Here is a 26,390-nt window from a genome sequence, read left to right on the forward strand (position 1 = left end):
AACTGTAAGAGGTATTACCTGTATGCATATCCTCCTATTTGTCTTCTGGCCTGCATTCATTTTGCCTTTCTCAGCCTTAGTTTTGCTTCTGCATAGACTTTCAGTGTCATCTTCCCTTTATATCTCAGAATGGCTGGTATGGCTATTAACACTTTTTCTGATAAGGAGAGAACAATATTTGACCTTTGAATATTTGAACAGGTCAGCTGTTCTGAAATATATTTTTATTTCAAGTGGGTTTCTTGTCATCAAGAATTACCTCATGCCTTTATTTCATATTATTTATATCATGTGGCCATTTTTTGCTGAGTGAGTTTTTGTTTACCTCCAGCTGCCATCTTACACACTGTAGTGTCATTATGACTAATGAGTATTATGTTTTCCTTATTTCTTTATTTACAGGACCTTTTTTGGTAGCATATTATGGATCTCACTCTGTGGCAAGTGGTGTCAACCAATTTGTGATGATGAGAAACCCACTTGAAGGAAAAAGGTATTTTAGGACAGCTGGTAATTTTGTTAACCTGAAGATGATCTAAGAAGGATTGAAATGTTGTTCTCTACTTTATTTTAATACCCATACCAGCCGTCTTGAGATACATAATGTCAACCAAGTATACTTTATTTTTGGAAAATTTGCACTGTCCATCCTGTGACCATGCTCAATGACTATTACATTGTAATTCTACCTACTGTAAACCTGGTGTACAATTACAGATGCTGCCAGGTTTTGTTTGCAACACTATGCCATGTTAATATAGTTATATAAATATATATATATGGCAGATTGCTTTACCCACCCCCATGGTATTCTTCCTTCTTACAATCCTCCACATGTACTTTCCCAGCTGGTGTGGTATTATTTGGAGATAGCCCAATCATGATTTGAATCATGTGTCAATGGCAGTGGTGTTAGGTTTTGGTTGAAGCACTACACTATAAATTGCATTTTGCTTCTCAGGCTACGATTTACCTCATACCTACCATCCTCTGGATGCAGTTCCCAGAGGGAGCAGATGCTAGTTAGAGATGGTCCGTATAATTAAGTCTACACATGTTCTAACCAGTGGCCCTCCTTTTACCACAAACAGAATGAAAATGCTCAATGCTACCAGGTTTTGGACTGGAAAATGTACCCCAGGTTTGCAGTCCCTCCTACTATCTACTGGATGTGATTTTCCAGCAGATATGGTGTTGGTTGTAGTTGGATGTAGTGCATATGTTCCCAGTTTTGTACAATCAGGCATCTTCATCCTACTACATATTGGATAAAAAATATATTCCATGTTACTTGGTTTTAGACCAGAGATGTCAATCCACTGAGGCTTTCCACCTTCTTACTATCTGATCGATCAGGTGTTGGTTGGATTGGAAATTTACGTAAGTGGAGATTGATTTTGGTATGGAAGTTCATCATCTCTTCTAATTCCATTTCAAGGTGAAGAAGTAGGTGATCCTTTGCCTATTGCAGAACTAATGTATGATTCCAGATACTCCCAGCTGTTGGATGAAGTCAAACTACTACTATGGTATCTCACACCCTAGCCACTCAATACCCAGAGGTGCCATTGATAGGTAATCTGTATTATGGGATTCCTTCATGTTTTTTTACCTTTTATGTTTGTGACACAGTCATAAAATTGCAAAGAGTGTACCTGGAGCAGGTGTGATATGGTCACCTACTGAGGTGTAATTTTTTTTATGGTTCCACACCTCATGGTCTTTCATTGGATGCTTCCTTAATGGAATCACTTTTTTTCAGTGGCCTTTCACCAATTCAATGTGAGATTCTAGCTATTTTATGAGCAAAAGTAAGATGTTGTTTTGGAAGTGAACATTTTCCAGAACAGAAAATGTATTTTTAATAGATACTTGTCTCTGAACAATCTTGAAATAATTAATGAGTGCAAATGAGAGGGGATATTGGATACAATAGGGGTTGTGTTATTCTCCTGTTGGTGGAAACCTGCTATATAATCATTTACATATAGACATTCAGAAATTGGAGAGGGAAAGCTAGTAGCAGGAACTGAAAATTTGCATCAGTAGAGGGCAGTACTAATCAAGAAAAGCTATTTCATGAGTGGAGGTAAGCATTTATCAGAAATAATTTTATAGTTTAGGAAAATGTTAACTTTAGTACAAGCTTTTGCATCTTGTTTCAGTTGGGTCCTAAATACTTAGAATGTGAAAATTGAATCAGAACCAATTTGCTAAAATTTTGAAAAAAAAAAAGAAACTTTCCTATTAAGTGCACACTTCAAATACAATAATATCTTTCTGAAAATGTTTATTAGCATGCATAATTATGCATATTGGACGTTCATAATAAGGTGGTATTGGCCATGTCTGTTACAAAGACTTTAAAATGTGGGTTTGAGAGACTTATTTTTGGTGTTGTTGTATATACTAATGGTTGCTTGATTTTTTAGATGTTGATCTGTTCGAAGACATCAAAGCAAGTGTTTAAAAAAAATTTTGTTTTTGGTTCACTTTTTATGTTAACTTGATTTAATGTAGTATTTTTATGGTCATTTAAACAAATGTTTGAAAGTTATTATTTTTTCTGGAGGGAGGAAATAATAATTTTATCTACTAACAGTGACATAAGCCAGAAGTTTCCTTGATTGTGTATATTCTGAAGGTATTCTTGCAAGTGTTAATGAGAGAATATTACTAGTAATGATTTTGATGTAGGTTCATCAGTTTATACTGACTTCTTAATTAGGTACTGATGACAGTATCTGTTTTGAAGACAACTAACCAGGTTTTACAAAGAGTATTGGTTTTACATGAAGAATTGATGAAGCTGCCGTCCTTTCCACGCAAAGCTCTTGAAGCAGACTTTAGCTTATATGCTGGGGATCTGGGCAAGGTATTAACATCTTATTCATTTACTTTCTAATATCCTACACTATATAGAGTCAAAATATTCAGCTGTTGTGTGTAATTCTTCCTATAATTACAGAACTCTTAATTTTTTTTGAAAATGAAATGTCTTGATACTTTGTTTATCAATATATAAATGAAAGTATAAACACTCTGTGATACCTCTCTTTAATACTTATTTCTCAGCTTAGTTTTATGTGTAAAAAAAATTGTATTTTTCAGGAAATGCTGGGAATAGATACCCTTCACAAGCTGGTATGGGTAAAGGTAAGTTTCTTTATCAACAAAACAGTTGTATCACCAGTATAGACATCAACAGTTTTTTGAAGTTTTGAAAAACAATTTTTTTTTCGTTTTTGTATATGGACCTTAATTTCGTTTTCCTTGTATGTGAAATGGAAACAAAAAAACTTGACTAAGATTTCACCTAAAAGTGAAAATATCTCTTTTTCATTATTGTTACATTAATGTTATAATCCAGTAAATAAGAATGGTATTGGTTTGAACAGTGTAATACAGTTAATATTTTTGTTCAAAACTGGCTGAGCTCTGCATCTTGGTGTGCATAAAAGTGACTTTAAATGATTTCTCATTACTTATTCTATATTTCCAGATATTAGCTACACAAGTTAAGGCTATATTAGAGCAATCAAAATCAGCTTTGTTACTTATACACAGTTTCTTTGAAATTGAGTAGAGATGTTACAATCTGTTGCAATCGTATACTTCAGTATAAAAAGTATGTGTAAAAGTAAGTAAACTTGCCAGGCAGGGTTACCAGTGTAACTCATTCAGTGACAGAAAACTAAGTCTCTCCATAACCTAGCTAGATATGAGAAATTACAGTATAAAAGTGTAAATTAATGGATAATGGTGAATGTTAATTAACAAAATACTGTAAAAGTGTCCAAATTATGTTTCCATATTAAGTAAGTGAAGTGACATAAAACTTTTGAATTTTGTAATCTGCGGGCTTGCAAACTTTAGACTTGTGCTAATTGTATTAAAATTGTACAGTAGATGCGAGCTCAGCCAGATGTTTCATTAGAAAAGAGAAAATCATTCTCAGTTAAAGATCTGTGAACTTAGGTTCATTATTTTATTTGTATATATCTTTTAGCTTTTTTTTTTTTATAGTTGGCATACTGCTCTCTTTAGGTATAGATTAGCTGTTATGTAAAACATATATCTGCCTTTTTTTTTGTTTCAGCTCACTTATGTTTCGAACTATAAAAAATTCGTTATCAAATCAGAGATCACTTTTGTTTTAGAGTTTTAGATACCTCTGTACAAAGTAACTAAAGAAAAACAGAAAGTAACCAGAATAAAATTGTGATGACTTATTGTGCTTAAGATTAATTTTTCTGTTATCTTATTAGCTAGTGGATCGTATGTTTGAAGTGATGGCTGGTTTCTTTGCTCACTCTTCTGATATTCACCTCTTTATAAATGTGATAAATGGAGCTTTAGTGTTACACTGTGAAGACTGTACCATTCTCAGGCAGTGTTTGGCTACTTTTATTAGTGCTGCTCAGCAGTTCAAAAACATCTTTGCAAGCAATGGGTAAAAATTAATTCATTAAAATTCTGTTTTCTTTTAAGAATTTAAGCTCACTAAATAAATTAAACAAAAAAACAGTAAATTTAAATTCATATCAGATTTAATGGCTTATGAGTTCTATATATTTCAGTTTCTCTGGACAATATATGTAACCTGTGTTTTCTGTTATAAGGTGTGTTTGCTTACAAAATGGAAATAAATTAATATGTTGTCATCTGATTCAGATTTTGTTGTTTTATACTTGCTTTCAAATGTTATGAGACCAACAGAGTATATATGTAAGTGATGTTTTATCAAAATCCAGTTAGTTGTTCCTCTATTTAAGAGTTTATTACAACCATGCAGGTTTTCTTTTTACTTATTATAAATTAGGACTGAATTAATCTTTCTAGAAATTTTCTAGATTTTAAAAGTATTGTTTGGGCTTGTATCTGTGGTTCAGAAATAGTTCAGTACCTTAAATAGTACAAATGATAATATGTTTTTTACAGTTTTTAATTCTTGTCATTAAAATATTATAGAAAGCTTATAAAAAAAGTTAAAAACATTTTTATCAAAGATTTGCATAATGTAATTAACAACAGAATATTTTGATCTTTTAAATTAAAGATATTGGTTAAAGTTACTAATACTTTAGATGTTGGTATGAACAACTTGTACTTTTATTATGGTTAATAGTGTACAATCAAAATGTAAATACATCTGCTCACTTAACATACTTGTCAAACTGATTCATTCCTTTTTATTATATATTTAAAGGTGTATTATTTTGTGATTCATTCCCTTGAACAATGAGATTATGTTTATATCTATATTCAGTTTTTAAGTATTTTATTAGGTGGTTTCGTTCATTTGACTAACATAATTACATATAAACTAATTCCATTCACTTCTAAACTTATATATATATTATTCTTGATTTCCTTTATGTGATTAATGTAATCATTATCTAATTTTTATAAAATCCAGTGTGTGTCATATCATGTCATGCTTGATTTCTTGATAATAGTTTGATTACTATTGCCATTATGATTTTAGTGATAGGAGTGAAAGGAAGCTGCGAGAAAGTATGTGCCATGAAACCTTATAAGTGTTGTGAGTGTTGGTATAATAAGCTTAAAGTAAAAATATAGTGTAAGACCACCTAGCCTAGAACCAAGTGCATAAAATTTATCATGAAATTGAAAATATTAATTAAGTTTTAAAATTAAATAATTTTTGAATTAAGCTATTTTCTGTTATATTACCAGTATTTTTAATAAAACACTTTAAGCACATATACTAACAATAACATTAGGTTTTACTTTTGTTGCTAAGCGACATGATGTAAAAGATGTTGTTGGAACATAGTGTCACGAGAAGACATTTATATATTAGAAATCTAAGTGGTTTTTACCAAAAATTATTCTGTGACTATTCCATGAATTCATTTCAGAAATGATTTTAATTTTTATTGGCTCACAAAGGAATTTACCAATGTTTGACTGACTCAACTGCACTTTTCTGACTCTTTGTTGGTCAAACAAAATTGATTTATTTCAGTTAGATATGAAATATGATGTGAGGCTATACTATGGAGTATGGTGGTAATACTTGCTCCATCATTTTTAATGCTAGTAAAATATATTTTTTATTAATTTAAATTTTGTATGCTTTGACTTCATCCATATGAGTAACATAGTTATACACAAAACTACATTGTTGTGGAACCATCCACCTGATTAACAACATTATATACATATACAACTATCTTATTTACTTTGTTCATGAATTTAAAATATTTTTGTTAATTCAACCACTTCTGTTAAATAATTATTTTATTGACTTGGTTAAATTATTATATATAAGATATATACTTCTTTAACATGTGCTTTAAATATTTTTTCTATTATATCATTTGCTTATTCAGCTTACATATAAAATTATTTTATTCAGTAATATTGTTTGATTACACTGCATACACCTATAATTGTTTCACCAAATAATTTCTATTTCATAAAATTATTTTATCATTTAATTTCACTCACTTGCTTGTAATACATATCAACTAATTTTGATATTGAGAATACAAATAAAACTGTTTTATGCAATATTCTATATATGTGACATACACTTAGTTGTTTAACTCTGTTACTTCATTTCATAGTTATCTGCTGATTATGCCCACCATCTTACGTATATACTCCAATCATCAGACAAACAGTTTGTTGTGTCGCTCTATTGAATTTGTTTCCAAACAATTCTACATCATGCATCGTAAGCCCTTTATTTTGCAGGTAGGTAGGTATTAAAATATGCAATTTGTTGGATCTAAACTTTAAAGGAATAAAGATGTGTTATTATCAGTAAGTTTTACTAATGTGTTTTATAATATTAACATCTCTTTTAGGATGCATATGGCTAGTCTGTTTAATAATAAAATTATATACAGGGGTGTACTTGTTGGGATGGTGTGGGGAGCAGTCCCCCAATGGAGATCCTTGCCTCTAGCAGCCCCACACATCAGATATATAATTTTTTGAGACTTTTATTTTTGTATATTGTGATCCCACTAAGATGAAAAGTTCATTTTTTCTGTCCTTAAAGTAATTTTTTTGCCCCTCTTTGTCATTTTAAATTATCCAAATACCACACCCACCCACTCTTATATGGCATATAACACATATAGAAGTCTAAAATCTAAGACTAAACATGACATCTAAGATCAATCGAAACTCTTTCCTCTTCAGTTGTCTCTGGAAAACATTAATGTAAAGTGCTTTTACAGATATGTAAAATGATGCAGTTGTTTCACTACTTGAAAATGTAAAATGTTTTAACACAATGATATGTGCCATAAACCTTTTATACATAACCTATGAGAAGGTTGTTACATTAAATTTTGAATTATATTAATCAACACACAAAAATTATATTATGTGAATAATGAAAATTTATGAGTCTTTAAAATATTTCTGTTTCTGTGACTGTATATGTCTAAGTTATTTTACAAGTATCTATAAGATGAGAGTTTCAAGACTTCAGGTAAAAATCAGATTATTCACTTGATTTGTTGGAGTTGTTTAAGAGTTAGCATCAAGTTGCAGGTATATGTGTAAAAGCTTTGTTTGTTTGTTTTTAATTTCACACAAAGCTACTCAAGAGCTATCTGTGCTAGCCATCCCTAATTCAGCAGTGTAAGACTAGAGGGAAGGCAGCTAGTCATAACCACTCACTGCCAACTCTTGGGCTACTTTTTTTACCAACGAATAGTGGGGTTGACCGTCACATTATAACTCCCCCACAGCCGAAAGGGCGAGTATGTTTGGCGCGACGGGGATGTGAATCCACGACTCTCAGATTACGAGTTGCATGCCTTAACACGCTTGGCCATGCCGGGCCATGTAAAAGCACCGAGTTTTAACTCACTTATGTTGTGACTTGAAGATTTGGGAAGATTGATTGGCATAAGTTAACAGGAACGTTGAACATATAATAACCAATGTCTATTGAATATACTTTTACAAAACTACCTCTTCAAATTTAATTTTTTCCTCTTTTCTCATTTTTTTCTGAAATTGAACAAATACCTTAAGTAAATTTAATATATCAGCTTTTATACTTGTTAAATATTTGTAGCTAACTTAATTTATTCATTCTTCCTTAGTTTCATATCAGTATCACAATGATATATCAAAAAGAATTGTTACGTAGATGTTGATAAACAAGTTATGTGTAGACAAAATTTAAACAATTAAAATATTTTTGAATTTAGACATAACATTATATGCTGAAATTTACAACTGATATAGACATATCTGAATATCGTTTTAAATCTAGTGTTACATGTAGAAAAATGTACAGTTCTTCCTACATATGTTGACCCAACATGGCCAGGTGGTTAAGGCACTCGACTCGTAATCCAAGAGCCATGGATTCAAATTGCTATCACACCAAACATGCTCACCCTTTCAGCCGTGGGTGTGTTATAAGGTGACAGTCAATCCCACTATTCATTAGTAAAAGAGTAGCCGAAGAGTTGGCGGTGGGTGGTGATGACTAGCAGCCTTCCCTCTAGCCTTACACTGCTAAATTAGGAATGGCTAGCACAGATAGCCTTCAAGTAGCTTTGTGCAAAATTCAAAGTAAACCAAACCAAATTCTGCATATGTTAATGATTTTGAGAGAGACTGGAAATAAACGTATGTATAAACATAATATGGTTTTAACCTACATTATTTGTTTTTCTTTAATTGGTGACTTAATTCTATGTAGTAACATTTATATAGCCAACATAAATATTCCTCTAGATATGCTATAGCATATTTATAACTTTTCTGTTAACATAGTGATAGCTTTCTTGAAGCTTCAGTGACAACACATTGGTTGAAGTAAGAAGCTTTTTTTATTATCTGAAAAATAAAGATTGTTTATTGTAATTTTATTGCAAACAGTCTATTGTACTCAGAAAAACCATTTGTATTACTAACGTTTTTATGCTAAAGATATGTCTGTAAAATTCTGAAGTCAGTTTGATTCTGACTATGACAAGTTGGGGTGCAATGTGATACTCATGTAAAGAATAAACATACTTCTGTACATCATGTAGACTGCAAACAATTTTTGCAAAATCTATACAACGTCCTAAATATGTATTAAATGTTTTTTGGTATTCGTATATTTTATCTGGTATTTTCTCTAACAAAAACTATTGCAAAATCAACAGTGTAGGATAACATGAAGTGTTGATGACTCTTACATTAACTGCATAATACTGTGTTTAATAACACTGTAACAGGTCTGGAAATCTGCACTTGTCCTCCTTCTCATTAACATACAGTTAACATATGGTATGGACTTACTAAAAGGTTTTAACCTTTAAGTTGACAGTTTTTGTTTTTCTTAATGTACAGGATAAACATTCTAAAGAGAGGCTATAATCCTTATATCAACAGCCTGTGTAATTCTTAATGTAATTGTATGGCATTCTAATGGAAGGCTTTAAGCCTTCACTCACAGTCTGCACCATTTGTAATGTGGGGTATAAACAGTTGATAGGTCTGACAGTTAACCCTAAAATAATACAGTTGGTCAATTTGACCCACATTGAAACTATAAAATTATACATATTTTAACACTAAATTAACTATGTGTTTCTTCACATAATTTCACAGGCTTTTAGTAAACATTACAAGTCTGTGGTGCAAAAAATCAGATTTTTAATGAAGATTTCATACTAAAGATTTTTCAGATCTGTTTTCTTTTAGTTTTATTGTTTTTTGCTGTACTTTGTACTTCATGAACAGTAATCCTTACATAAGAAGCAGTAACTAACACTGAGAGCCAATTGACTGTTTCCTGTAGAGCTAAAATAATGCAATTTTCATGTTTTGCATGGTCTCTTAAGTTATTGTAATTTTAGACATTTCATTTAGCTGATATTTTGTTAGGTTAAACTCGGTGTTTTTTAAACTTTATAGAATGTTCTAGATTTCAGGTTATGCAAATCATGTTAATTAAAACTTTATTCCAATTAAACTACAATGTGAGTTTCTGTAATTGTCTAGATTAAAGAAACATAACTTATTATTGTATTCCACTAGTTGGTACTACTACAGTCATGTGAAAAAATTAGGACACCCTATGAAAGCCTGTGTATATTTGTAACATTTTTGGATATATAGATATTTAATCTCAATATTAACAGTACTGAGAGATTATAGGAATATAACTAAACAATTATTGTAAATTATTTTCCAACTATTAGAAATTGTTCGTCAGATATTTAGTATGGAACAATGTCCTTTAAAAAAAATGGTAGTTGTGTTTTTCTTTGGTGTTTTCTTGACTTTGGAGTCATAGTTTTATATTTTTGATAATTATCGTAAATTTCTCTCTTGGTGTTTGTCTTTGACAATCGAGATATATATGTTTTTCAGATGTTTGGCAGTGCTGCTTCTGTTCTAGATCTAGATACAACTAGCATGTATGGGGATGCAAACAAGGTAAGAATAGAGAGTATGTAATTTGCAGTTTAATCCTTGACATTTTGCTATCATTATATGATATTAAATGGTACATGCCTGTTTGTCATTTATCATTAATTTAATTTATCTTAGTCTTAAGGTTGTCTGTAAAAAGTTTCACATCAGTTGACCTTAGTTATGATGTGTAATGGTATTTTTTTATCTAGGTCATTTTTTTGTTCTTTCCTGATGTCTAGTGTTAAATAATCTTGTAGTAATATGTGCCCTAATATTATCTATCAGAAACTGACATTACATGTTTTTATTATCTTTATAATTACTTTTACTAGGTCCAGTCCAAATCTTTTTTTCAACTCCTGTTATCTTTTGGCCAGTACATTGTTGACCCTTTAGATATCTTGGGGCTGGTAAAAGGGGAAAAACCATTACGAGCATTGGATTTTTGTTATCAGATGGATCCAGACACACTGACTATCCAAGACTGCATCTCTTTATGTGTAACAGTGATAGCCTATGCTCCAGACTCACAGCGAGGTCACCAAATGCTGGTAAATATGTGGTTAATGTTATTAAAATTTTATTTTTCTATGTACAACAGTGGCTATCTGTGTTTTTGTCTGATATGATCACCATAATGTATGCTGGATGGTGTACCTCCTTGTGTGACATGGTGGTCTATTCTTAACTTGTTTTATGGTCACAAGATGGCAGTATATATGTATTTAACCAAATATCACTGTATGCTAATCTTGTATGCTTTTTTGTGTAGTTTCTTTGTACATTAATATAGTTGTAACTGAATATTTTTTGAGAGTCTATGTACTTGTTTGTTTTGTTTTTCATGCACTCAACCAATGCAGCTTTCCAGACAGTCTGGAAATTTCCTTAAAATCAAGCCCTGCATATGTATCTGAAAATATGCATGAGCATATCTTATGATGTATAACAGTGGTGGCCTATACATAAAGACTTGCAAGTTCAGTGCTATACTGGTTACACATATGACTGATTGTTTACATGATTAGATCTTCTGATGTGTAACAGTGGTGGCCTATACTTTTAGACTTGCAAATTGGTTGCCATGCTGGTGTGTACATGTTTCAACATGTGCTTAACTGTATCTTCTTTTGTGTAAAAATATTAGTTCATTCTGCAGGCTTACTGGTTAGTCATCATGCTGCAGTATATGAAGGCTTGTGCCTAACTAAATAAAAATTTTATCAAAAACTTGTTAGTTTGTAATATTTATGATTTTGTTTAAATATAAGTATAATTTTCTTACTTTTGTCCACTATGGATTTTACTTAATTTTTTAAAATTTGTATCTTTGTTTTTAGACAATCCTAGAAGCTATTCTTCCATTTTATCTAAACCATCTACAGAGTCAAACTCTTAAGAAGGAAACACCAGGAGGTGCTCGCACTGAAATTCAAGTGATCCACAGTATCTCTGTTTGTATGAAAACCCTGATAACAAACTGTGAAGTTCTTGCTAGGTAAGACTTTATTGTACTGAAATCAACACAGACATAAAGTCCACAAAATTATACTAGTAGCCACAGTTTCTACATGTGTTTTGAAAAACAGAACTGAAACTTATATTTTATATTTTAAGGCAATGATACTGACTTTTGTTTCTCTCAATGAGTGCTTGTTGATGAAAACCATGTGTGAGGGGGTTGCTGTGTAAGTGAAGCAACATTCTTGATTAGACTATTTTTCTCATGATTAGACCAAACTGAATTTTTAATTTTACTGGCTGGCTAAATCACAGTGTATTTATGGACTCTAGGTCTATGCTGTAGAGTTCCTGTGTAATGAATCAATAGATAACAAACATAAACACACTTAAAATTTAATTTATATTTTCTTATTTTTCTCTCTTTAAGATGTGCTTCTGGTTAATAACCTTCCATATTTAAGATTTACCTCTATTTTTTTAGAATACTTTTATTTTTCATCTTAAAACTAGTTAACCACCATAAAATACTTCAATGTCAGTGAAACGTTTCCTGTTTTTAATATGATAACTTCATTTACAGTTCTTTTGTTTATATTAACTTTGATTAATAAGAATGAGATTTTGGATCTGCAAAGTAATTTTGATTCAAAACTAAATGTCCTCCAGTGGCACAGCTGTATATGTGCAGACTTACACTTCTAGAAATTGGGTTTTGATACCATTGATGGGCAGAGCACAGATTATGTAGCTTTGTGCTTAATTATAAACAAAGAAACAAAACTAAACTTTTCCATTTTACTAGCAATTAGAATAATTAGGAAATTTTGGAACTAGAATAAGAACATTATATTATAACCATACAGTAGTTTAGTGATTTGTCTCAACTCTGAGAATTTTGTACTTTTAAACAAGGTTACAAATAAATAATGTATCTTTACAATTCTTGTAACTTAAATATATACTAGCTGTAAGTTCTGTATGGTTAATTAGGCAAAATATTAATTCAAGATGTTTTTTAAAAACAATACAATAGCTGATTTCTTGTGAAAATCTATTTTTTGTAGAAATTATACTGGTCCCCATCGTGCTATAGACCTTCGTGGTTCTAGCATCAAGAATGCTTCAAAAGGTGCTTGCTCTCCACCATTTGAAGTGGATGAGGATAGTCATTCTAAGTATGTTATATTTAGTACTTTGTTGGAAAGCATAAATAATTTGTTATTTTTCAATTCATTTAAGTACAAAAATATAGGAGTGTATAATAGTCATATTAAGCTTTGGAAACTATCTTCAGTATTGGATACCAATAAATATTCTTTGATTATCCTTAACTTGCCTGTGATTATATCATAACAGTTTCCATAAAATTCTGATACAGTTAAATATATTTTTTGCATTTACTTTAATAGTAGTTTATTATAATATTTAATATATATATGAGTAAAAGCTTTTTAAAGAAAGTATATTTTTAAAACACTACACTTACCTCTTTTTACATGATAGCTTTTCCTCCCACATCTACCTATGAGATTCTGTGTAATTCCTATATAAAATGTGTTATAATGTGAACTACACTATTACATTATGTAACCATGATACAACAATAACCATCCACTAATAGGAAAGCAACACATCCTCTATATACAGTAGGTGCCCAAAAATACTTGCACTCAAAATTAATCTCATTTGCATCCTTGGAACTGCTTTTAATGGATGTGTTTCTTTAGGTTTAAACTTATTCAGTTTTTTGCTCCCTTTTCTCAGTGTTTCTTTGGTTTACTTCTATTTTTTTAACTTTGAGTTAAAACTACATCACCACTAAATAACTTTAAAACATTTTTTTAATATAGAGAATTTCTAAAACAGACATGAATTCTCAACTGATAGTGACTACTACCTCCTTGTATACTGTGTTGCCAGTGCTCTTCCTTGTCTGTAGCCAGTATTCTCAACTGATAGTGACTACTACCTCCTTTGAAGGCTATACTGATGTTGCTAGCAGTGCTCTTCCTTTGTCTGTAGCCAGTGGTGACTTGTTGACTGTTGAACCTAAAACAGACATGAGTTCTCAACTGATAGTGACTACTACCTCCTTTGAAGGCTATACTGATGTTGCTAGCAGTGCTCTTCCTTTGTCTGTAGCCAGTGGTGACTTGTTGACTGTTGAACCTAAAACAGACATGAGTTCTCAACTGATAGTGACTACTACCTCCTTTGAAGGCTATACTGATGTTGCTAGCAGTGCTCTTCCTTTGTCTGTAGCCAGTGGTGACTTGTTGACTGTTGAACCTAAAACAGACATGAGTTCTCAACTGATAGTGACTACTACCTCCTTTGAAGGCTATACTGATGTTGCTAGCAGTGCTCTTCCTTTGTCTGTAGCCAGTGGTGACTTGTTAACTGTTGAACATGTTACCTAACTGTTTGTTGTGTCATGGGTTCTTTTATGCTTTCTTTGCCTTAACTCTGTATCTGAAGTTCTTTCTTGTCCTTCTGAACTCCACAACAAAGATGACAGCCTTGATGAGCTCATTCCACCTCTTTGGTTTGCATTAAGTTCCTCTTTGCCTGTTGAAGACAGTTTTTCTCCTTTAAACCTTTTTGTGGATTTGAAATCTCACATATGTTGTTTATGTTTCTTTTTGCCACCCTTCTTTGATTTTTTTTCAATTCCTGACTCTCATGCTGAGAATTATATGGTTTTCCCTTCTTCTCCAGACGTATTTGTGTATTAGCTTTATTCACACTCTAAAATGCTTCATCCTCCTCATATTTATGATTTCTTCATCATGGTTTATAGCTATTCCTATTTTGTGTTCTCAGATTCTTAATTTCGGAAGTCCCATCTACTCACTTTGAAGGTTGATACCCTGTCTCCAGTCACACTACTACCATATTTCCATTTTTCTTACTCATCTCCTTCATTACTTATACTCTTTTCATCTCCTACCTGAAGCCCTGAATCATGATCCTGATAGTTTTTCTGAGGATCTACAGTACTTTGTCCAGGTTTCATCTTCTGTCTTATTCATTCTTACTTTGTTCTTCTGTTGTAGGGTTTTCTGGAATGTGACACTCTTCCATTTGTCTTCTTCAGTCTTACATTCATAACTTTCATTTAGCTCTTTTTTTGTGCCCTGAAATCTCTGGGGATGTTCATAACACCTTGGAGATTTGGGTCAAAACTATCCAAGATCAGTCTTCTCCATTTTCTCTGTGGTTTCTTCTCATTCATAATCTCATGAATCCACTCCAATTTTTGACCCTATGAACCCTTAACTTCTCTCTATCTCTTTCTGATTCTTGTCCCTCTACTGCTTCCTGCTATTCTCTCTCCCATCAGGTTGGTTGTTAGTAACTCTTTCCCTTTGTACATAGTTGGCTCACGCCTCATAGTGGTACATCTGTTTCTGTTTTCAGACCTTTGAACCAATTTGCAACTGACTGTTAGGTCATTCGAGTTCTAACACAAAGTCTTTGTGTGCTTTCTCATCTTTTGTTCCTCTATCCCTCTTTTCTCTACATTTTATTCCTCCTCCTTCAATCCTCATTGCCTTCTGCATGTTAAGGCCATGGTATTGGATCTTTTGGCCATGAATGCCATTGAGATGATCATTTGCCTTTCTCCAGGCTTTTATAATTGTCTTTCTTGTTGTCCTTTCCCTTAAAAAAAAGACTAGACTGATATTCTATCATTGACCTTTCTTATCTGAACCATTATCTAATAATTTCTTAGTTCCAGAAAGAGGGATCTCATCTTCTCCATTGGTCTTTTTACCCTAGACTGTAGATGGGTAAGGTTGCTGTCTCAGATGCCTTTCATTACATTCTGGCTGCCCTGTCCTTTCTATTGTTTCATTCACTGGGATCAAATGTACTAGTTTTAAGCTCTCTACTTTGGCATCACTTCAGCTTCTTATGCCCGAGCCAAGTCATGGGAGCATTTGTTTGCTCTACTCATGGTCTTGAACTTTGTTTCTATTATTACATGAACAACTGGTTTCTCCTTGCCTCTTCTCAGGAGACCTCCTAATTGGCCACATCACTCCTCCTTTAAAATGCAACTTGTCTGGATTGGCTGGTAAAGGTTTTTCAAGTTGTTCCGAATTTCAACTTGACACTTGATTTATCTTGGAGTCATTTTCACTTCTCATCTCAGTTGGACTCTCCCTCTGTCCCATAGAAAGAAAGTAAAAGGCTATCTAGTAACTTCTGCTGTTGCATCTCCTGTTCTTCTTGCATAAGAGGTTTTATCTTCTTTTTGGAATTCTTACATCTCTAGAACATCTTATTCCTCTAATCTGGTTTCTTTAATCCTCTATTCTCTTTTTAAATGCTGTCACCACCTTTTCTCAAAAGTCTGTCTTGGTAGCTGAATCATGCAAACATTATAACTGGCATCCCAATGTGCATCCCACACACACACACACCTCCCTCGGATTTACATCACTTCACTGACACATATCCTGAGTGTAAAATTATAATTATGATGTGAAGATGCAAGTCTGTGATTTTGTAAGTTAACATTTTCATTACCTAAAAATGTATTTTTGATAGATTCATCTCTTTATTTGTTTGATAGATACATCTTTTTATTTTGTTTGATAGATACATCTTTTTATTTTGTTTGATAGATACATCTCTTTATTTTGTTTGATAGATACATCTCTTTATTTTGTTTGATAGATACATCTCTTTATTTTGTTTGATAGATACATCTCTTTATTTTGTTTGATAGATACATCTCTTTATTTTGTTTGATAGATACATCTCTTTATTTTGTTTGATAGATACATCTCTTTATTTTGTTTGATAGATACATCTCTTTATTTTGTTTGATAGATACATCTTTTTATTTTGTTTGATAGATACATCTCTTTATTTTGTTTGATAGATTCATCTTTTTATTTTGTTTGATAGATACATCTCTTTATTTTGTTTGATAGATACATCTCTTCCCACGCTTCATTCTCAGTACTCATCAACATTATTCTTACCTCACCTAAGAATGAAGTTAATTTCAAGTGCAAGGGGTTACAGGGATCTACTATGCATAGCAGATGTGTTTCTCTCCTGCTTTTTTTTCATGATGATTACATCATGCACTAGCACATTTCACAGTATAACATGGTTATTCAGTGGGAGATATCTCAAGGCCAGTGGTTGGCACAAAATATCAAGGGCAGACATGCAAGGAGTAGCTACTGTGTGTTGAGATGTTAGTGTCTGTCAGAAATATATTTCTTACCAATTCAAGGCTGTTTGAAATTGCATTAGGTCAATGTCACCCAAAACAAAGGTGCCTAAATATTGAACGAAATAAGAGGGTTAACTGTCATTAAAGATTTTCTTTTTCAAATAGTATTTTGAGACATAATGAAAGAGAAGAAAATGCTCATCTTGGTTATAAAATTATTAGTTACTAGTTTTCTATTGAATGACAGGTAAGAAGTTGTTAATTTGGAGTTATATAAAACTTCTAGTTTATTTGGGTAGCTTGTATGAAATAATTTAATCCCGTAAGATTGTGGCAAAGCAATGTTATTAATCCTTTCAAGGTTTTTGGTCCCTATTCAAGTAATTGACTATATAAATAACATTGTGACCATTTAATATGTTGTATCCAAACCAGCCTAATGACCCTTAGTATTGGACAAAAGCCTTGATCTACATTGGATGTGGCAAATGAAGTATGGTTCACATCCTTCCATCCCTTCACTCCTAAGTTTTATCAGTCAAAGCTAGCAGTTAATATTAAGGAGGAAACCAGAGATAATATTTTAACTCCAAACTCAGAAATATAGAACAGTAAATGAAGTATTTCCTTTAGGTGTATAGAGTTATTTATATGTGAGTTGAGTCATCAGTATTTCATAGCTTTAAACATGTGAAACACCAACTACTGTCATACCATACAAGGATTAATCATTGTTTGAACTTTAAAACTCTTCATATAACCTCTAATTCAGGATTATTTCTCACATTTTTTCACTAAGTCAATGCACATTATTTAATGAAACTCACTGTTAATTGATTGAATTAAAAATGCTGGAAATTCACATAAACATTAACTTTATACTACACCAAATCTTGATCACTGTAACCTTGTGAAGCTTGCATAATCCTCCTATTGCAAACTTTTGTTGAAGTAACTTTTTATTATTATTTTTTTAACATATTCTAATTTACTCCAGCAGCTGTGTGGTTGGCCTTAAAATCCTTGTTAAACCAAGTAGGAAGACTCGGTTGTTTCTATGACAAGTACAGATTTTAAAAAAGTAAAGAATAGCAACTGTTATGTATCTCATAAATTATATGTTACTTCAATAAATGATAAAAAAGTGAGGAAAGAAGCTTTTTGAATATCTTGCTACAGAAAACATCCAGTTCTTCAAACCTCTTACACCCAAAACAAATAAAATATTAGCTTTAATATGAAAAGTAAAAGGTATTTTGTTTGTTCAAAATTTTTGAAGAGTTCTGGCCTCTTTTTTATTCCTCCTACAAGCTACCATTAGTTCTTATAATAGCATTAATCTTATCAGTTTTTTCAGCACTTCCTTAAAAATATGTATCACTTTGCTCATGCATGTATTCAATTCTCACTGTAGCTTTTACAGTTCTCGTCGACAGCAACAGTCTCAGTACGATCGACATGTAGAAGACAGTGAGATACTACGTGCAGAATTTCGCAAGCCCAGAGACACTATATTGTTTGTGGTTTCAGAGTTTCTCACTACCTGCACTCGACGACTTGCAACTCTAAGCAAAAAAGTTCCTGATTTAACTTCAAAGGCAACTGAACTCTTAGATTTGAAGTGCCACTTAGTGAGTAAAATTTTGAATTAAATGATGAGCAGTGAAATAAGAAAATGGATTTTTTAAGTGTTTACTTAGATGTTTTATCTTATGAGTGGTAAATATTGCATTGTCAGTAAATTACTGATAGAAATCAGAAATATTTTTCTTTATTATTGTTTTGTTTTTAGTGTTATTTCTTTAAACTCTCATTCATTGAAGTAATTATGTTTTATATTTTCTGTTCAGCGACTAGCAGAAATAGCCCACAGTTTATTGAAAGTATCACCGTACGATCCTGCCACCATGGCATGTAGAGGGCTACACCGCTATATGAATGAAGTTCTTCCTAATTCTGAATGGGCCCAGGAAGCCATGCGTCCAGCTCTCATAATGGTTCTACGTCGATTGGACAAGACATTTAACAAGATAGCTAAGAAGCAAACTATAAAGGTATATTGGATCAAAATTATTTGTTGTATCTTTTAATTAAACATTTGCACTGTTTCTACTCTCTTTTTTGTTTACATGCTTCATGTTAAAGAATGAAAATTTATTGTTTTATAAAAATATTTTGGCTGAATTGTTTTTAAAAATATATTTAGTAGCTCAGTACAATTTATGTTGCAGAGACTGGTTGACTGGGAAGCAGCTAGATCTCTACTGAAAGGTAAACAAAATTTCATTTTAAATCATGTTGTGTGTTTTTGTTGTTGTTGTAACAGTGAATGAGCTCAGCTCAATATACAGTTTTTAATAAATATTCAGTCAGTTGTTAAACATTAATATCTTTATTTTGTTACACAATTCAATACTATCATTCAAACTCTTGATACTCTTCAAATACAGACATGACACTTTGTTAAATTTAGTTATGACTTTTACATTACGAGTATTAAATTGTTGATACTCTTCAAATACAGACATCACACTTTGTTAAATTTAGTTATGACTTTTACATTATGAGTATTAAATTGTTGATACTCTTCAAATACAGACATCACACTTTGTTAAATTTAGTTATGACTTTTACATTATGAGTATTAAATTGTTGATACTCTTCAAATACAGACATCACACTTTGTTAAATTTAGTTATGACTTTTACATTATGAGTATTAAATTGTTGATACTCTTCAATTACAGACATCACACTTTGTTAAATTTAGTTATGACTTTTACATTATGAGTATTAAATTGTTGATACTCTTCAATTACAGACATCACACTTTGTTAAATTTAGTTATGACTTTTACATTATGAGTATTAAATTGTTGATACTCTTCAAATACAGACATGACACTTTGTTAAATTTAGTTATGACTTTTACATTATGAGTATTAAATTGTTGATACTCTTCAAATACAGACATCACACTTTGTTAAATTTAGTTATGACTTTTACATTATGAGTATTAAATTGTTGATACTCTTCAAATACAGACATCACACTTTGTTAAATTTAGTTATGACTTTTACATTACGAGTATTAAATTGTTGATACTCTTCAATTACAGACATCACACTTTGTTAAATTTAGTTATGACTTTTACATTATGAGTATTAAATTGTTGATACTCTTCAAATACAGACATCACACTTTGTTAAATTTAGTTATGACTTTTACATTACGAGTATTAAATTGTTGATACTCTTCAAATACAGACATCACACTTTGTTAAATTTAGTTATGACTTTTACATTATGAGTATTAAATTGTTGATACTCTTCAATTACAGACATCACACTTTGTTAAATTTAGTTATGACTTTTAAATTACGAGTATTAAATTGTTGATACTCTTCAAATACAGACATTACACTTTGTTAAATTTAGTTATGACTTTTACATTATGAGTATTAAATTGTTGATACTCTTCAAATACAGACATCACACTTTGTTAAATTTAGTTATGACTTTTACATTACGAGTATTAAATTGTTGATACTCTTCAAATACAGACATCACACTTTGTTAAATTTAGTTATGACTTTTACATTATGAGTATTAAATTGTTGATACTCTTCAATTACAGACATCACACTTTGTTAAATTTAGTTATGACTTTTACATTACGAGTATTAAATTGTTGATACTCTTCAATTACAGACATCACACTTTGTTAAATTTAGTTATGACTTTTACATTATGAGTATTAAATTGTTGATACTCTTCAAATACAGACATCACACTTTGTTAAATTTAGTTATGACTTTTACATTACGAGTATTAAATTGTTGATACTCTTCAATTACAGACATCACACTTTGTTAAATTTAGTTATGACTTTTACATTATGAGTATTAAATTGTTGATACTCTTCAAATACAGACATCACACTTTGTTAAATTTAGTTATGACTTTTACATTATGAGTATTAAATTGTTGATACTCTTCAAATACAGACATCACACTTTGTTAAATTTAGTTATGACTTTTACATTACAGTATTAAATTGTTGATACTCTTCAAATACAGACATCACACTTTGTTAAATTTAGTTATGACTTTTACATTATGAGTATTAAATTGTTGATACTCTTCAAATACAGACATCACACTTTGTTAAATTTAGTTATGACTTTTACATTACGAGTATTAAATTGTTGATACTCTTCAATTACAGACATCACACTTTGTTAAATTTAGTTATGACTTTTACATTATGAGTATTAAATTGTTGATACTCTTCAAATACAGACATCACACTTTGTTAAATTTAGTTATGACTTTTACATTACGAGTATTAAATTGTTGATACTCTTCAAATACAGACATCACACTTTGTTAAATTTAGTTATGACTTTTACATTATGAGTATTAAATTGTTGATACTCTTCAAATACAGACATGACACTTTGTTAAATTTAGTTATGACTTTTACATTACGAGTATTAAATTGTTGATACTCTTCAAATACAAACATCACACTTTGTTAACTTTAGTTATGACTTTTACATTATGAGTATTAAATTGTTGATACTCTTCAAATACAGACATCACACTTTGTTAAATTTAGTTATGACTTTTACATTACGAGTATTAAATTGTTGATACTCTTCAAATACAGACATCACACTTTTATTGGCAGTAGGTATCGACGATTAGCTACCTTCCTTCTAGTCTGTCGCTACTAAACTAGGAATGGTAAGCGTGGGTTCGAATCCCTGTCACACCAAACATGATCGCTCTTTCAGCCATGGTGGCATTATAATGTGACGATCAATCCCACTATTCATTGGTAAAAGAGTTGGCGGTGGGTGGTGATGACAAGCTGCCTTCCCTCTTGTCTTACACCGCTAAATTCAGGATGGCTAGCATAGATAGCCCTTGAGTAGCTTTGCGGGAAATTCAAAAAATAAAACGTATGAAATTAATGAAATAATAATTAATAGTAAAGTAATTGGTTGTTAGAATTTACTAATAAGAAAACTGATAACTATCAGAAATGCATATTAAAAACAAACTAGAGGAGACAGTAAGTCTCCACTTACTATCAGAATAAAGACAAAATTCTGTCATGAAAGACTAGAACAATTCTGATCTGAAAGCACCAAATTTTCGCTCATGGTACGTATTATTTCTATAACCTACCAATCAGAAAACAAGTCTCTGAACATAGAAATATCTTTGTTATATACTGTAGTCTACTAGACAATCAAGATAATAGTAACTATTATGTATGAGATAAAATAAACAAAACTTAACATTAGTGCAACTGAATTTTAGCTTTTACTAAGGTAATTAACAGAAGGAAATACAATTAATAAATTTGATAATACAGTAAAATAATAAAGGAATTTTTACAGTAAGTTTTGCCTCTGCCATGGAAGCTTAAAACTATTTTGATCTCAAAGCACTAAAATTGCATTTATAATAAACACTCTCTTGGTAGCTGACCAATCATAAAATAAGCATTCAAACACTGAAAATCTTATCCATGTGATAGCTGCATGTTGGTGCTGTACATACAAGTTGAATAAGGATACAGTGCAACTATCCCATGAAATAGTTAATAAGTTCCTCAATCAGGCAGTCTCTCAAAAGTAACATATTAGGCCGAACTGATCATTTGATCTCAATCAGGTTTAAAGTGTTCCCAATAAGAACTTACAGAAATTAAATGAGAGAGTGAGATATGTACTATTCCCATATTACAGGAATAGAATGGACTCAGTGTTCTCTTGATAGTAATGTAAAATAACATGGGTATAAAGAGGAATGAAATAAATTGTGTAGTTTAGAAGGAGGATGATCATAATTAGAACAGTGTTATAAAGTCTGAATAAAACTTAAAAAAAGAAATATCAGTTCATTGAATATTTGCCAAAAATTTGTTTGACTGTGTCTCACAGTCCAGCGGATGTTTATAAATGTAGTTACAAATAAGAGAGTACAACTGGTTGAACAAACAGTTGTAGCTCTATGAATCACAAAATTCACTTTGAAGCTATATATCAACAAAGCAGAATATGTTCCATAGGAAAAGTAAAGAAGTACTTCTCAGAAAGTTCATGTCTAGCATAAATTTTCATGGAAACAGTGTCATGCTACACAGACACCAACTATTTCAAATATCACCTCAAGTTAGGCAGATGATAAAACAAATGTCTTTTCAGAAAGACAGGATAAAACTTTTAAACAAGAAGAGGAATTTTTAAGTTGAGAAAGTACTAGTGCCAAAAAACATAGGTAAAGGCTAAAAAAACCTATTTAGATCTATTCAAGAGAAATATTTGATAGTTTGAGGCTAATGCAAGCATCAAGAACCAACACGGGCTAAGGCAAACTACCTTGCCAAATCTCCTTTCTCTTTATCTTTACTGGTATATTCTCACAATCAGCTATAAAGTTTATGGAACAAATGGTGTAAATCATAAAATTAATACGAAAATCTAACTATATTAAGTGTTTTATCACTTAGAAACATGATGTATTTCATGTTTTATTCAGAAAACAGAAAGTTTTACATTCTCATTTAATGAAAATATGTAATTTCTTAGGTGTTTACTTGACTTTGTACAAGCACAGATACATTGCACATTTGCCTCATCTGAAGGTAAGTCTTTTGTCTTATACAATTTGCTTTAAAACTATGATAAAATGATTACATATTGGACATATTTTTGTTATCCTATGTTTCTAATGGGATAAGTCATTTAAAAAAAAAAAGACTTAGATTAGATAAAAATTCAATTACCAAGACACCTGTGTCTTTCTTTTAATTATATTATTTGAACTAAAATTATTCAAAGCTTGTTCATGCACCTATATAAAACTGCAATAAATGTGTTTTATTTTTAGTCTTTGACAGCTGTATGTCAGGGGATATTGCTTGGAGAGAACTATACTTTACCACTTGCCACTGAAAGTCTATCAAATTTTAACACTTCATTGGCAGCTCTCTCTCAGTCTCCACCTGCCAGTTTTGTTTCTGTCGCTGTAAGACTTATAGCAATGCAGATGCTGGCTCTTGGGGTAAGAATGTTGAGCTTCATCTGAACATGTTTTTGCATGGACTGAATTACTTCATTTTTCACTTCCATCCTTATTTGAGTATATCATAATTTATATTAATTATTTTTAGATGTGAATTTGATTATTTGAATTAAATATGAGAGTCTTTAACATTTGCTCTTATTTTCTTATTTGTAGACATATATTCTATAAAAACTGTTCCTTTGTCTGTGGGCCCAGCATGGCCAAGTGTGTTAAGGCGTGCAACTCATAATCTGAGGGTCACGGGTTTGCATCCCCTTCGCACCAAACATACTCACCCTTTCAGCCGTGGGGGCATTATAATGTGATGGTCAATCCCACTATTCATTGGTAAAAGAGTAGCCCAAGAAGTGGCTGTGGGTGGTGATAACTAGCTGCCTTCCCTCTAGTCTTACACTGCTAAATTAGGGACGGCTAGCACAGATAGCCCTCGGGTAGCTTTGTGCGAAATAAAAAAAAAAAACCTTTGTCTGTGTTCAGTTAGGTTAAATGAGTTGACTTTTAACTTGAATCTCGACTTGTGTATTGGTCATTTAACTGTACTTTTCATTTATAGTACCTAATGATTTGGTTACAAGAAATAAGTTTTAAGATGTTTACACTTGATCATGTATTGAAGATATAGTTCCTTATGTTAACCATGCTGAGATTTGAACTTAATTTTTAGAAGTAATGTTTTTATTTATGTTTGAGTAGTCACATCTTAACTCTACAGATGAACATTTTTTCTTAATATTAAATGTAAAATGTATTAAATGTTTGGTGAGATAAATTGCTTTTGCTGTTACTTTTCTTGAGTGGATTTTTTAATTCATAGAAAAGCCTAAAAGTTGTTTACCAAGTAAAACTTGAATTTGAATATAAGCTTGTGTGTAATCAAATGAAGATTATACCTTATAGGATTCTCTGACCTTAGAAAGTGTCTGTGGTGGATTAAGTGCTGTATGTTCCAGTCCAGAGAAAACTGAAATTTACCTAATGAACTTAATTCTTCCTATGTGTGTACGTGTAACTAGTGGAATTAAAGGTAATATATTTATATATTATGCATGTTATATGAAAGTAACTTCATGTAATGTAATTAGTAATAGCAAATCATTGAACTTTGTGTAGTTGTCATAAAGACTACCCAGGAAAATTAATTTTTATCACACAACAAGAAACAGGATAAAAGTTCTAGATACCTGACTTTTATGTACTTTAATTGTATGCGATATGTTGAAACAATTTGTTTTATAAAATATATATCTTAATTTGTGAAAAAGATACAAATGGTTTATTTGTGTGATTTGCATCAAGTTCAAAATATTAAAATAATCTTTTGTAATATTTATTTAATTTTTTGTATATGAAAGAATCAAACCCAGGACCAGATTAAGGTTCAATGGGGCCTAGATCTAGATAATATTTGATAATAATAAGAACTTACTCTTGCCTTTATTCTGCTACTTTTACAAATCATAATTGTTTTCCTTAAGTGACCTTCAAGGTCCCTCTATGGCTGCAGCCTGGGCCTATGCATTAATCCAATACTGATCAAACCTTTTATGATAAATACAAGGATAATAAGAGTGAAATTAATGTAATACTATGCCATATCCTAAAAAACTGATTAACAAAACTGTTTCTTCATAAATTAAACATAAAATTAAAGTTTGAAAGGTATTAAATGAAAAGAATCACATGAAGAAACTTGTATGTTTTGATAAACTAAGTTAGAACTTGGTTGGTCTTTTAGGAAACCTTTTTATGTCAAAGATGATAAATCAAGTTTAAAATATTAAAAATATTTCCCATACTTTAGTTTGTGGGTTCATTATAAGAATGACAATCAGTCTCTTATCAGTAGGGTAATGCTGAATGGCAGCAAATAACATTTACATAAGTACAATATATATATATATATATATATATACACACACACAAATCAAGTTAAACTAAATATATACGTCATTTTCTTTTTAATTTTGTGTTTTTATTTAACCCAGATTCCCCAATACTTTGTCAAACAGACATTAGTTTTGCTCTGACTGTTATTCTTCACGGCCTTACTTCTCCACAGACCAAGAACATATCTACAGGAAAATCTGTATCTGAAGTTCAAGGACCTGAAAAATCTCCAAGAAAGCCTCGCTCTTCTCTGTTTCAAATTGGATTTCTAGGTTGGTTTTTCATTTTTAAGATTTTTTGAACTGTTGGTCAAACAAATTTTAAGCAC

The 26,390-nt window shown here is 31.3% G+C and overlaps 1 protein-coding gene across 1 annotated transcript in view; it reads left to right on the forward strand.

The window, feature by feature from the left end:
• Positions 1-26,390, forward strand: part of unc80 (unc80, NALCN channel complex subunit) — a 148,975-nt gene that overhangs the window by 107,738 nt on the left and 14,847 nt on the right. Inside the window, exons 42-56 of the mRNA XM_076467475.1 lie at positions 2,729-2,875; positions 3,112-3,156; positions 4,269-4,453; positions 6,597-6,726; positions 10,369-10,434; positions 10,746-10,964; positions 11,754-11,911; positions 12,942-13,052; positions 18,489-18,705; positions 18,925-19,128; positions 19,306-19,345; positions 23,677-23,732; positions 23,978-24,151; positions 25,073-25,199; positions 26,161-26,334. Coding sequence (XP_076323590.1) covers positions 2,729-2,875; positions 3,112-3,156; positions 4,269-4,453; positions 6,597-6,726; positions 10,369-10,434; positions 10,746-10,964; positions 11,754-11,911; positions 12,942-13,052; positions 18,489-18,705; positions 18,925-19,128; positions 19,306-19,345; positions 23,677-23,732; positions 23,978-24,151; positions 25,073-25,199; positions 26,161-26,334 — 2,053 coding nt within the window. The remainder of the gene's footprint in view (positions 1-2,728; positions 2,876-3,111; positions 3,157-4,268; positions 4,454-6,596; positions 6,727-10,368; positions 10,435-10,745; positions 10,965-11,753; positions 11,912-12,941; positions 13,053-18,488; positions 18,706-18,924; positions 19,129-19,305; positions 19,346-23,676; positions 23,733-23,977; positions 24,152-25,072; positions 25,200-26,160; positions 26,335-26,390) is intronic.

The sequence above is a fragment of the Tachypleus tridentatus genome, chromosome 11, assembly GCF_004210375.1.
Source record: "Tachypleus tridentatus isolate NWPU-2018 chromosome 11, ASM421037v1, whole genome shotgun sequence".
Lineage (NCBI taxonomy): Eukaryota > Metazoa > Arthropoda > Merostomata > Xiphosura > Limulidae > Tachypleus > Tachypleus tridentatus.